Source organism: Odontomachus brunneus, unplaced genomic scaffold, assembly GCF_010583005.1.
Source record: "Odontomachus brunneus isolate Ranch 3 - 2012 unplaced genomic scaffold, Obru_v1 Obru_scaffold_089, whole genome shotgun sequence".
In the NCBI taxonomy this organism is placed as follows: Eukaryota; Metazoa; Arthropoda; class Insecta; order Hymenoptera; family Formicidae; genus Odontomachus; species Odontomachus brunneus.
The window spans coordinates 900232-915054 of NW_022639539.1; the positions used below are offsets into that span (position 1 = coordinate 900232).

Consider the following 14823-nt stretch of genomic DNA (forward strand, 5'->3'; position numbering starts at 1 on the left):
CTTTTTGCATTTTACACATTCCGATAAGGCAGAAAACACTGCCAGAAAATTCAAAATTCGATACCCGATGTTTGGATCTTCTGGTGCGGATGTCTCACGATCAGTCTTCAATTTTTTGGCACTGGAACTAATATTCTCGTCGGAAAGTTCTACTTTTTCGGCAGTATTTCGATTTTTGGGCGGTATCTTCTTCTTGCTTCGATCTTTGCGAAAAGATCCGGATTGATGAGCTTCCCGAGAACCTTTATATCTGTTATCCATTTTCCTCAGAATATGTATTCACAGACGAAAACTCACTGTAACGCACAGTTGCACGAACGGCAAGCTACTGACGAAACGCGTCCAATTTCCGGCAAAGAATAACGGTCGTGTGATATTTCCGTTATACCTGGACCCGACCACGCCCGAAAACACAATAGAATCGTAAAACAGGTCTAGACACGCTCTCTTCGAAGGGTCGCTGCCTCTCGGCTCGGCCGCAAAACAGGCGGTACGGCGCGCTCTCGGAGACGGTTTACTCTCTCGGCTGTAACTTCGTTATTTATTGAGATATTGACTTGCAATTTTAACCAGATATTCTTGAGACCTCAAGCATCAAGAAAATGCAAAAAAAAAAATCGATTTTTTCGACCATGCTAGGTGTATATCTCCCCTTAACTCACAAAAGGACATTGAATATTTGGGCAGCAACTACTGCGGTTTGTTATAACAATAAACTTTGTTTTGGTTTCTTTTTCTTCCACTAGTCGTTGCCGCAATGTTAATGCTCAATTATATAAATCTGTAATTATTTGTATTTCTTAGATGTGGCGATGTTATCGTTGACAGGATCGTTTTACTTTTAGCCGAGCTCAACGAAGGTATTTTATATTGTCTGTTTTAATTATTTATTATATTTCAATTTTATTTACTTTTATTTTATTTTATGTTTTTTTATAGTTATGACGGCTACTTCTTAATATTAATTTGACTACTTAATATTATTTCGGTAACGGTCGTGTCAGCTTTAATATTGCGATTAACACTCCTGTCATTTTAATCAGGTCTTTAATTAATTGTAATGCGTTCATATTGTAAACCTTGAGTTTTTATTATCACTGAAGAGATCATGATTGAGCCGAAACGTCTGATTATTTATATTGATTAATCATGTTCAATAAATATTACACGATTTCCTAACACAAGGAAGATTTTACCCATATAGTACATAGCACTATTAGTCCTGTGCTTGAACTCGAATTGCCCCTTTTTCCTATTTTTTTACTGATAATAAATAATGTCATAAATGCTCGCAATAGCCAGAGTTAGAAAAGTTATTTAAGAAAGATGCGTTTTATTCTATAAAGGAAGGCCAAGAAAGCCTTATTAGCTCTTCTCCTTTCTTGAAATTAAATTTTACTTCAAAAATATAATGATAGCAGAGAGAGAATCGCTTGAATTCAAGTGAATTTTACGGGTGTATATCAGTTGGACACGGGGCAATTGGACACAGTCCAATCACAAGTCGCTGTTCCAAGGGACCCTACAAATGTCTTTAATCATACGGTGCTGTGATTGGCTGTGTCCAAATGCACCGTGTCCAAGTGCACCGCTCCCGAATTTTACTCTTATAAAATGAATTTTACTCTTATGAAATGAATTTTACTCTTATAAAATGAATTCTCTTTTTTCAATCATTTAGTGAATATTTTCAGTCGAAAGTAAGAGTAAATCTTGTGCATTCGAATCGATTGAAACATCTACTCGTATGGAATCAAAATGCACTTTAAATTTTGAATAAAAAATTTACTCTTGTGATTTCGACTGACACTATTTTCACTACCTTGAGTGAAAATACTGCTACTTTTCACTTCAAGAACTGTAAAAAGTATCATTATCGTTTCCAATAAAAATATAATAATAATGGTGTTACAAGTAACGCTTGACTTTCTAACTCTGGTGATAGCGCATACACTCGTGAACCGTGGACACTCGAAGGATGACATATGTAGTATCTTGAAGGATGACATCTTTCTGCTCGCGTAATAAGTGGCAGCGCTGGCGTGTCAAACAGTGATTGTCTCTCTCCTGAAGTTGGGACGCGTTCAGAAATCTACAAAAAATCGGTGCACGAACCTTTTAGACCACGAGTGTACATGTATAATCGATACTTCGGGGCCGAAGAATATATTTCATGAATAGACCGAGCGTATTCAATATTTCAGTTGCAAAATTGAGATAAAAACAAACACAAAATATGAGATAAATAGAGAGGAAAGACAAAAGCCGAATATTTTTATCTTCCTGATTGCGTTCTAAAAGAAAAACGGAAATACGAGTTTCGCTATTCATCTCTTTCTGTTAAACCGAAATAATAGAAAGCTCCTTGAAAATAGATAAACTAATAGTGAGAAATTAACGACACATAAGGAGCAAGCACGGATGTCTTAATGCTATTAAATACTAATATTACTTTATTTAATATTAATATAATTGGGGGAGGATAAAATTGTCCAGTATGTTAAACGCACGTACCGAAATTTTTTCTTCGATTATCGTACGTGGAGAATCACCTTCCATACTTAGACTGATCCTTGAGTCCCAATTTTTAAATATATATATTTTTTTTAATTAAAATCCCAAACCCCCATTAAACAAATGACTCAAATAGATTCCTTATATATGTTGCGAAAAAACTGCCTCCGCCAGGACTCGAACCTGGAACCTCCCCACTTTCCGGGCGGGACGCCTTTCCATTCGGCCACCGAGGCTTCGACAGTAATCTCGCAACACAATGTTTATAAATTATCTAAGATGTAAGTCGAGAGAGAACGAAAGAGTCGATCTCGTAAGAGATGTTATTATACGAGAGAGAGATAGCATATTCTTCCTGCCGATGCTTAAGATAAACCGAAATAATAGAAAAGCCCTTGAAAATAGATAAACTAGTAGTGAGAAATTAACGGCACATAAGGAGCGATAATCGAAGAAAAAATTTCGATATGTGCGTTTAACACAATTGGACACAATCATATTAATATTAAATAAAGTAATATTAGTATTTAATAGTATTAAATAATCTGTGCTTGCTCCTTATGTGCTGTTAATTTCTCACTATTAGTTCATCTCTTTCTCGTTATCATCACATCTCGACTTTTATATTCCGTCTATTTTACGACTATGAATGGAAGTGTACAATAAATATTGTATGTGTGTGTGCTTGCAAATAGACGGGGAGAAACGCTTGCATAAGAAGTGCCACATCTAATATGGAGATGCCACAATCTGCTACATTGATTTCCGAATGAGTTATAGCACGTTCAATAACTACGATGTTGAGCATGAATATTCTAATTTGTGCAAGTGGGCCTTTGTTAGTGAGAAATTATAATATAAAGTTTGGGTTGCGGAGCTGTAGCGTACATAGGCCGAAAGTTGCGGCCCTTTTTCAGCGAGACAGCGTGAGTGAGCGAATTAAAGTTCACGCGCCGAACATTTTTGGGCCGTCGGCGAGCGTTTAAATTCCGTCGACGACTTGTCCGTATGCGGTGTTTTTTTTTATTCTTTCTTACTTTAGGACATGTAATTAATGTTTTTCCAATATATTACATTAGTTTTGAATATATCTTTCGTTTTTATGCTATTAATCAGCTATTAATTAAGGAAGTGTTAGGCTTGTTTAATGCAAACATTACACACATAATACACACATAATTTGCATTGTTTACAATCAAATATATTTTTAATACATTATTTTCTTATCGAAACATTGTATATAACATTGTCACATAATAAAACTTGCTTGTAAAACTTATACGTTATAAATTTCAAATATTTTGTCGTAATGTTGCGGATGGAATGCTGTATAAAATCAAGTGAAACATTACAAATGTTTATACCAATTGCATGCATGTTTTTATATAGCATTTCACCCGCAACTGCGACAAAATAACAAATTTATAACGTGTAAGTTTTACAAACAAGTATTTTATTATGTGACAATATTGTATACAATGTTTTAATAAGAAAATGATGTATAAAAAATATATTTCATTATAAGCGATGTAAATTATGTGTGTATTATATATGTAATGTTTACGTTAAACAAGCCTGACACTCCCCTAATTAATAGCATAAAAACGAAAAATATATTCAAAACTAATGTATTATACTAATAAAAGCATTAATTGCATGTCTTAAGGTAAGAAAAAATAAAAGAGAACCGCACATGGACAAGTCGTCGACGGGATTCGAACGTTTGGCGCGCTAGTCTTAGTTCGCTCAGCCACACCGCCTCGTTGAAAAAGAGCCGTAACTTTAGCCCTATATACGCTACAGCTTCGCGACCTGAACTTTGTACTATTATTTCTCACAAACAAAGGTCCACTTGCACAAACCCCGTTCAGAGGCGGTAGCCTCTGAACTACAAAATCTGCGTTATCAATACTTTTGAAGTTTGAGATCGACTCCGACATCCCCTTAAAAGCATTGGAATGATAGGATCCTCTTCGCTTTCTGCCGTCAGTTTGTCATACTTTGTCATCAGATCTTGTTATATTTTGTATTAGCAAGTATTTGTATTGTATCAGTAAGTTGCTAATAGAGTTTGTTGCAAACACTGCATAAAGTCTGCTGTTGCTGGATATACAAGGTGTCCCGCACAAAACGTACCAAAGAAAAAATATATAAGTAGAACAGATCAAAGTAAAAAAATATTATAGAAATCATTTTTCGAACAACTATGTAAAATAGATGGGCTAATCAGAGCGTGCAATGCGACATGCGAGACATACGGCTTGCCGTGGCCGGCGAAGAAAATGAACGATTGCTCACAGACTTATAGACTAGGCCAGAGAGGTGGGCTGTTTGATAGTATACTGAAATGGATAGCTCCATGTGTGCTTGCATGTACGTGTGCGCTCATCCATTTTTTTTGCCGGCCGCGGCGAGCCGCATATCCCGCCTGTCACGTCGCGCGCTCTGATTTGTCTATCTATTTTATTTAATAAATCGAAATTTTACATGGTTGTTTGAAAAATGATCTCTACAATATTTTTTCACTTTTATCTGTTCTACTTATATTTTTCTTTTGGCGTCTTATACGGGACACCCTGTATAATGATGACAATAATGAGGATTATTTATTTGACGAATACAAGGGTGGATTAATAAGTACCCGTGTTAGGAATGAAGCTTTTTACAAAATTTTTTTTTTAATTTTCAACGTCATCTTCTTTTAGTATTAGGTGTACAACTTTGCTTCCGCCGTTTTCCTATACGTAGATGGCTTTAGCGATAAGTGGTGGTCGAAATAAATAGATCATAGACGTCATACAATAAACTTGGGCATCTGTCAACATAACCCCATAGAAACATTAGTCGATTTGTGTCTGCATCATAAAGTTATTCTCGATTGAAAATGTCAGTTTACGAGCCAAATTCTCGTCATTTGCGGGAGGTTTTAATTTTCTGCTTCAATATGAAGAAATCTGCGGCTGAGGCTCATCGAATGCTCTCAAATACTTATGGTGAGGCCGCTATTAGTGAAAGAACGTGTCGTGAGTGGTTTCAACGCTTCAAGAACGGTGATTTTGACGTCGAAGACCGGCATAGCGGTGGAAGAGAGAAGGTTTTCGAAGATGCAGAATTGGAGGCATTACTTGATCAAGACTCGTGTCAAAATCGAGAAGAATTGGCACGATCATTGGGAGTGACTCAACAAGCCATTTCAAAACGTCTCAAACCCATGGGAATGATTTAGAAGCAAAGAAATTGGGTGCCGTACGAATTGAAGACGAGAGATGTTAAACAGCGTTCGTTTGCTTGTGAACAGCTGCTTGAAAGACAAAGATGGAAGGGATTTCTGTATCGCATTGTGACTGGGGACGAAAAATGGGTTCATTACGATAACCCCAAGCGCAGAAAATCATGGGGAGTTCCCGGCCATGCTTCCACGTCGACGGACTAACCGAATATTCACGGCTCCAAGGTCATGCTCTGTATTTGGTGGGACCAGCTCGGCGTAGTATATTATGAGCTGTTAAAACCGACTGAAACAATCACAGGCGATCGGTATCGAACGCAATTGATGCGTTTGAGCCAAGCATTGAAAGACAAACGGCCGCAATACAACGAGAGACACGATAAAGTGATTTTGCAGCATGACAATACTCGACCCCATGTTGCGAAAGTGGTCAAGACATATTTGGGAACGTTGAAATGGGAAGTCCTACCCCTCCCGCCGTATTCTCCAGACGTTGCTCCCTTTGACTATCACTTGTTTCGATCAATGGCACACGGCCTGGCTGACCAGCACTTCCGGTCTTATGAAGAAGTAAAAATTTGGATCGATTCGTGGATCGCCTCAAAGGATGACCAGTTTTTTCGACGTGGGATTCGTACGCTGCCCGAAAGATAGGAGAAAGTAGTAGCCAGAGATGGACAATACTTTGAATCATAAATTTATAACCAGATTTTACAATAAAGTCTCGAATTTCGGAAAAAAACGGAAGCAAAGTTGTATACTTAATATGATACACTTTTCCCAACGTCCCTGCGATTTCTTTAACCTCTCCAAGAAATACGATTTGTCAAACTCTTCAAAATGGGCTTCTGTCTCGACGATGACCTCCTCGTTTGAGCTGATTTTTTTTTCCCGCGAGCCACGTTTTCACGTTGAGGAACAGAAATAAATCGCAGAGGGCTAGGTCGGGCGAGTACAGATACGGCAGCAATTCGTAACGCAATTCATGCAATTTGGCTGCGACGATTTCGCATGAGTGTGCTGGTGCGTTGTCGTTGTGAAACAGCATTTTTTTCTTTGCCAAATGGGGCCGTGTCTCCTTCAATTTTTCGTCGAATCGGTCCAATAATTCACTGTAGTACTGCTCCGTGATCGTGCTTTTTTCTCCAAAAAATTCACGAGGATTATTGTCTTCGAATCCCAAAAAATCGTGGCCATGACCTTTCCGTTTTTGCCTTCTTCGGAGCAGATTCGTCCGGAAAAGTCCATTGTTTTGACTGTTACTTGATCTCTGGCGTATAGTGATAGATCCAGGTTTTATCAACGATGACGATTCGACGCAAAAACTCCTGCGGATTTCGTTTAAAAAAGTCCAAACACTGCTTCGAAATTGACAGCCGTATCCGCTTGTTGTCCACCGTGAGAAATCGCTGCACCCATCGGGCTGACAGCTTTCTCATTCTTAACTTATCATGTAAAATATTGATTGCGGTTCCGTACGACATGCCTACGATCTCTGCTATTTTGCGCACTTTCGTTCGAGAATCAGCGAGAATCGTGTCATGGACCTTTTCAATGATTTTCTCCACGTCTGCCGGGCGCTCCTCATCAAAAACAGATATACGACCATGTTTGAATTCGTTAAACCAATATCTCATAGTTGTCATATGTTAAATCATTACGTTAAATCAAGTAGAGTTAATTCCATTGGAGTTGAAAAATATCATAGGCACAACCATTTAGTAACTACATAGTTCATGACAATTCAATACTGCCTCATATTACCATGAATTGAGTTGAGTTAGCGTAAATTAAGGCAAAAAAAAAACGTAAATGTATGTGGGAGCGGTGCACTTGGATACGGTGCATTTGGACACAGCCAATCACAGCACCGTATGATTAGAGACATTTGTAGGGTCCCTTGGAACAGCGACTTGTGATTGGACTGTGTCCAATTGCCCCGTGTCCAACTGATATACACCCAATGTCATGAAAGGTTATTAGTCTTACATTTACGTTTTTCTATGCCTTACTTTACTACGATGCCTACGACTCGTTCTCTGCCTTAGCCCTTAGCCCTTAGCGGTAACCAGCAGTAACATCAAGGATACTATACGAGGTACATATTTCGTAAAATTTTACGAAGTGTGTAAGACACAATATATTTTTACTAATCTATATAAAACTTACATATACATTACATGTGATGTTATGTAAATATTAGGTGGTAAACTTAGTTCCTGCGGCTCACAGTTTGATGACGTTAGTTGTAGGTGTAATTTATTTTGACATCTAAAACTGGCTGCATTTTAGAGGTTAGACATCTATCAATAAAATTCAGTGCGAAAAGATTCATTTAAGCGAGCAGTGCTATTTTTTCTTTTAATTAAATATGGAACGTGATAAGTTGTTTTGTCGACATGTGCTGCTTCATTACTTTGATTTGAAAAAAACTGCAGCTGCAGCTCATAAATTGCTTTTCAAAGCTTATGACAATTATGCTCCATCGGAAAGAACATGCCAAGTATGGTTTCAGCGATTTAAGAGTGGTGATTTTGATGTCAATGATAAAGAACGCTCAGGCCAACCGAAAAAGTTTGAAGACACCGATTTGCAGGCATTATTGGACGAAAACTCTACTCAAACGCTCCAAGAATTGTCTGCAGCATTAAATGTTACTCCGATGGCTGTTTCCAAACGTCTACATGCAATGGGAAAAATTCAAAAGGAGGGAAAATGGGTACCACACGAATTAACCGCAAATGCCATTGCGAATCGCTTAAACATCTCTATTTCTCTGCTCGCCAGGCAGAAAAAGAAGAGTTTTTTGTGGCGCATAGTGACTGGCGATGAAAAATGGATATACTTCGATAATCCTAAACGAAGAAAATCATGGGTAGACCCTGGCCAACCATCGACATCCACACCAAAGAGAAATATTCATGGCCACAAAGCAATGCTTTGCATTTGGTGGGATATGCACGGCGTCGTTTATTATGAGCTACTCAGACCGAACGAAAGTATCACGGGGGATCGATATCAATCACAATTAAACCGTCTGAATGAAGCATTGTTGGAAAAAAGGCCAGCAGTAGCCAGCAATCGACGTAAAGTCATGCTTTTGCACGACAACGCTCGACCACACGTTGCCAAAGCCGTCAAAGAAACACTGATGCAGCTCGAGTGGGAAGTTCTCCCGCACCCAGCGTATTCACCAGACTTAGCTCCTTCGGACTATTACTTGTTCCGGTCGATGCAGCACGGCTTGGTGGATACACACTTCAGAAATTACGAGGATGTGCGAAAATGGATCGACGAATGGATTGCATCAAAAGACCAATCGTTCTATCGTCGCGGAATCTACGCGTTGCCCGAAAGATGGGAAAAATGTATAGCTAGCAAGAGAAAATACTTCGATTAATGTATTTTTTGCTTTTGATGTCGAAATAAATGAGTTTTTTAAACAAAAAACCGCAGGAACTAAGTTTACCACCTAATATAAGTTTTATATAGATACATAAAAATATTATGTCTTACGCAATTCGTAAAATTTTGCGAAATACGAACCTCGTATAGTATCTACGATGTTATTGATGATTACCGCTAATTCAACTCAACTCATGGCAATATGAGACAGGATTGAGTTGTCACAAACTACGTAGTTACTAGATGGTTGTGCCTATGACATTTTTCGGCCCTAGTGGAATTAACTCTACTCGATTTAACGTAAACACCTATAGATGGTGAAGGGTCCCCATAGACAGCATCTAACTTCGCTTTTATTTCTTCGCACGTTTTTTTATCCAAAAATAAAAAGCGAATTACGGATCGATATTGCTTTTTTTCCATTATATCGAAAAACATCAAACTCGTTTAATACAAATCAAAATTAACCTATGAACACTGAAATATATACTACCTGGAAATATATTCTACCGCGCGCTACCTCTTGAGTATTGCGGGATGAGAGAGAGCATGCTTGTAGGTCTCGAACAGCGCTTTATCTAGTATAATCTGAACCAAAAGCTAAGTCGGCTGATTTCTAAACATAAGTTAAATCTCCCAATTTAAAACCATCTTTGCTTTATTTTTTTTAATAATAAGTCGATAAGTGAATACTGATAAATAAGAAAAAATATACATATTTTTTTTATATCTTAAACTTTCATTCATAAGCTTAAGTCATTGACATTTATTGGTCATTGCTTTTCATATTATTTCTAACTTTTTTTTCTAACTTGGATTGTATCACATTCTCCCCACTCTCGGCTATACTATGAGCCAGACAAGGATAAGATAGGAAACAAGGAACGTCTTTCTCATTCCCCACGCCTCAAGAGGCAGCGCGCATCCCAGGTAGTATATATTTCAGTCTATGAATCAGTCTGAAATTTTGTATGGCGTCGTTTGAAAGATGGTAGTACGCGATGATAATATTAACTTCCCTCAGCAACACCACCTGTCTTCAAACACGGGTATTAATTGATCTACCCTCGTAATTTGTTTCTATTAAATGCAATAAAATTACACTTGACTAAAAAATTTGGTAGATTTTTTTTGCTAATCCAATAGTTATGCAATTTCCAAAATCAGTTTTCTTAAAAACGAAGTCTGTTATAAAAACATTTTGTTCTATATCTGCGACTTGTTTTCGTTATAACATCATTTTCTTTCGCACCATAATTTTATCGATAAACCTGTGAATTTTTTAATAAAAATTGGAAGAATAAAATGAAATTTTTAAATGCAGAATAACGAGGATGTTGTTTACGCAGCAAAAATTGCACTGGATAAATATGGAGCTGGCTTGAGTTCTGTAAGATTCATATGTGGGACGCAGGAAATACATGTTGAATTAGAGAAGAAAATCTCTGTATTTCATGGTAGGGAAGATGCTATACTTTACGCATCTTGCTTCGATGCAAATGCTGGTATTTTTGAAGCTCTGTTAACTTCTGATGATGCAATATTAAGTGATGAGTTAAATCATGCATCTATCATCGACGGTATTCGATTGTGTAAAGCGAAGAAGTACAGGTATCTTACTGTTTAACTAGTATTTATATATGAACAAGTTTTCTAAGTTATAATATTTTATATCTCTTCTTATTTATAATTTCAAGATATAAGCACAGAAATATGGCGGATTTAGAAAATAAACTTCAGGAAAGCAGATCGGCACGTTTACGCCTCATTGCAAGTGATGGAGTATTTTCCATGGATGGTACTGTTGCACCATTGCCCAATATAATCGAACTTGCCGAAAAATATAATGCTATCACGTTCATAGACGATTGTCACGCTACTGGTTTTTTTGGTAAAACTGGCAGGTAATTCAAAAGACATACTTACAGTTATTTTATTTTAAACTATCATTATACGTATTATATCGCAATTTAATTTTAATTAATTTTATCCTAATTTAGAGGTACAGAGGAGTATTTTGATCGTCTAGGTAGTGTTGACATTATTAATTCTACATTAGGAAAAGCTCTTGGTGGAGCAGCAGGTGGTTATACTACTAGTAAGAAAGAAATTGTCAGTTTACTAAGACAAAGAAGTAGACCATATTTATTCTCAAATTCATTGCCTCCACCTGTAGTTGCTTCAGCGAGCAAGGTAGAATATTATGTTATATATACAATCAATAATCCCGATTGTTATAGAATTGTTAAATAAGATTGTTATATAAGAAAAATAACAAATTATTTTAAAATTAATATTTTAAATATTATCAATAGGTTATGGATCTTATAATGGACAATGCAACATATTTGAATCGTTTAGCAAACAATACTGAGTACTTCAGAAATACTATGATCAAAGCTGGTTTTACTATCAGCGGTGATAATCATCCTATTTGTCCTGTTATATTGGGTGATGCGAAATTAGCAACAAAATTTGCAGACAAAATGATTGGTATGTATATGTAAACATTCATACATTAGTATTAAGTACCTACACAATATTAAGACGTCTTAAAATATTTCTCATGTCTTAAAAAGTTATCAAAAAGACATTTTTATAACGTCTTTAAGACGTATTATGCGTCGATTTAAAACGTCATATAGACATTGTTTTGAGATGTTTTTTAGACGTTATTTTTTTATATTGTTTTGAGATGTTTTTTAGACATCCTAAAGACATTGTTTTAAGTCGTCTTAAAAACGTCTTGTTTAAGACTACTTTCCCAGTAAACAATCTGTGCGCAAACTAACGGCAGATTGGCGAAAGATTCGAGCTGGATCTGTCGACAGATCCATAGTCATCTGTGTCCGCAATGTACTGCAATTCTATCGACAAAACCTGCTAACAGAATCTATCCACAGATTGGCGGCAGATTGCGCGTAGATCTTGTCGTTTCGTAGATTCTTCAATTAAATCTTTGGTAGAAAATTTTCTCATAATTTTTCATAATTACTCATAGAATGAGCACTTTCTCATAAATATTCATAAATACTTGTAAAATACAAAGAAAAAAAAGTTTTTCTATATTATTTTTTCATAATTTTTAAAATTTTCTCTGGTGAGATTCGAACTTGAACTGAAGATATCTTTTGGATAATCGTCCGTCGCCTTAGACACTACGTCAATTCCTCACTTGATAAAAAGTGCTTTATATTGCTCACTAGGTTTAAGGAAGAAAAATCTTAGACTTTGTTCGTCTTTTAAACCGTAAAATATAGATAAAATCGTTTAGCGTATAAATAATGTAAGAGAGACCGGTATGATAATTCGGAATTATCTACCAAGAACTGTATAAAAAATTACTGCAATAAAACAACAGATAATGACATTTTTCCATCATGTTAATGAAATACTGTACTTTTACATGTGCGAATTAATTTGGTCGATCGTCCTGTTCAGATTGTATTAAGTTTTATCAAAATCGAATGATATAAATATTTCAAATAAATCATCACAAAAATTGTTGTTAAATGGTTTAGATTTAATGATATAATGACATTAAAAAAAATAATAATATGAAAAATTGTATAAAACATTATGAGAACAGGGTATATGTACGCTTTTAAATGGCCATTTAACTGTTGTACTATTCTATATCTGTACTCGTTATTATTTTGTATTGTTTATTTCTCTATTATTTTTGCTTTTTTATAAGAAATGTATAATATAATTTTAAAAAGTAAAAATTGTTTTTTATTGTGTATATGTGTTCAATTATTGCACAATATAATTATCTTAACTCCTCTCGGAGTTTTACATGAATTTACATGTGCATATGAAACTACTCCATTTAATAGCTCTTGATAGAATTATAGCTTATTTGCGAAACAGAATCTGCGTGCAGTCTGCCGCCAATCTGCCATCAAAGTTTGTCGGCAGGCTCTACGCGCAGTCTATCACCAATCTGTCGTCAGAGACTGATAAAACAGTTTCTGTGTGCAATCTGTTGCCATTCTGTCAACAGGCATTGTTGACAGACTGCACAAAATCTGTGCGCAGGTTTGGCTATCTGGGTTTAAACCTTTACATATATATGCTATTATAGACTTTTATAATTATATACACATTAAAAAGAGAAGATTTTATTTATTTTTATTTATATTTGTTGCAGTCGGTTGAAAATTATGATTAAACTGTGTATTCTTTCATCCATCTCGCTCAGGGTTAGGTATTGATAACAGCTAACGGATAATGATAATATTTGCATATCATATATTTTAAATTTTAAAATATGTGCTACCTAATAGTAACATTTGGTAGTACATCCTGCTAAACAATATTTTGTTGTAAAAAACGTCTTTATATCATCGTAATATCGCCGTGTGACATTTTACGTTCTGTTGCATAAACATTTTGGTAAAGTTTTAGAAACCAGAAATATCCTGATTCATCTTATACAGTACTCTCTCGATAACTCTCCTCTCGATAACTCTCCGCACAAGCTATTTTCTCTTTATACGTATGCTTACTAATACTAAGGACCAGCGCACGAACATTGCCGTAGTGACCCTCTAATCAGAGTCGCGCAATTACGCGATTAAAAGATTAGGTCAGCGACGCCATGTTTAGGCTAAAACCGGAAGCGGGAACTTTAATGTGCAAAATATGTTATTTGAAATAATAACTATAAATGTGTGATATGGATAAATAACATTTATTTTTTCTTATGTACTGCATCGCCATAGTTTTACTATCATAATATTTTTTTAGTTTTTTTATTTTTTTACATGCAATCTTGCACCTATATACAGCATATCTATTAAAAATTTTGTTCTTAAAATTGTGACAATCGGGTATAAAAGTGTACATATGCACTGTACATATTTAGTAAACAATTTTTGCAATAGTGTTGTAATATTCTTGGTTACGTGAAATGTTATTTATCTTTGGCATTGTCGAAATATATGCTCCATTTGTAGGAACATGTAAAATGTCGCTGTATTAACACGGAACAAAGAATTCTTATAATAACATCGAATCCGTACGAATTTCGAATAATTCAGCGCTTCTCCTTTAATATTGCACACTGAACAAATGCATATTTTACATAATACAGTGTTTTTAGATAAGCTACGAATTATTGGGAGCGTGAATAAGTTCTCGCCGTTTTTTGTGAAAATAAATCCTTTATTTAAAAAAAATAATAAAAAAACAAGTCAATTAAAGTATTGCTCATCGCTGGAGACTACTTTTTCCCATCTTTCTGGCAGCATTTGAATTCCACGTCGAAAAAACAACACTTCTTTTGCGGCTATCCATGAATCGATCCATTTTTTCGTTTCTTCATACGAAGTGAAGTGCTGCTCAGCCAGGCCGTTAGTCATCGATCGAAATAAATAGTAATCAGAAGGCGCAATGTCTGGAGAGTACAGCGGGTGGGGTAGGACTTCCCATTTCAGCGTTTCCAGGTATGTTTTGACCGGTGATACGACATGTGGCCGAGCGTTATCATGCAGCAAAATCACTTTATCGTGTTTTTGCTCATATTGCGGCCGTTTTTCTTTCAATGCTCGGCTCAAACGCATCAATTGTCGTCGATAGAGATCTCTTGTGATGGTTTGGTTGGGTTGGAGCAGCTCGTAATACACTACCCCCAGCTGATCCCACCAAATGCAGAGCATGAGCTTGGAACC

General features: G+C 36.1%; 1 protein-coding gene and 1 non-coding gene across 3 annotated transcripts in view; one reads left to right on the forward strand and one right to left on the reverse strand.

Annotated features, from left to right (window-relative positions):
• Nucleotides 1–14823, forward strand: part of LOC116848084 (2-amino-3-ketobutyrate coenzyme A ligase, mitochondrial) — a 96330-nt gene that overhangs the window by 20795 nt on the left and 60712 nt on the right. For both annotated transcript variants that reach the window (XM_032823849.1, XM_032823850.1), the window contains 4 exons: nucleotides 10473–10759; nucleotides 10846–11052; nucleotides 11149–11341; nucleotides 11464–11641. In XM_032823849.1, coding sequence (XP_032679740.1) covers nucleotides 10473–10759; nucleotides 10846–11052; nucleotides 11149–11341; nucleotides 11464–11641 — 865 coding nt within the window. The remainder of the gene's footprint in view (nucleotides 1–10472; nucleotides 10760–10845; nucleotides 11053–11148; nucleotides 11342–11463; nucleotides 11642–14823) is intronic.
• Trnas-gga lies at nucleotides 2677–2750 on the reverse strand. Its single transcript has one exon. It is a non-coding gene; the product is annotated as a tRNA-Ser (tRNA).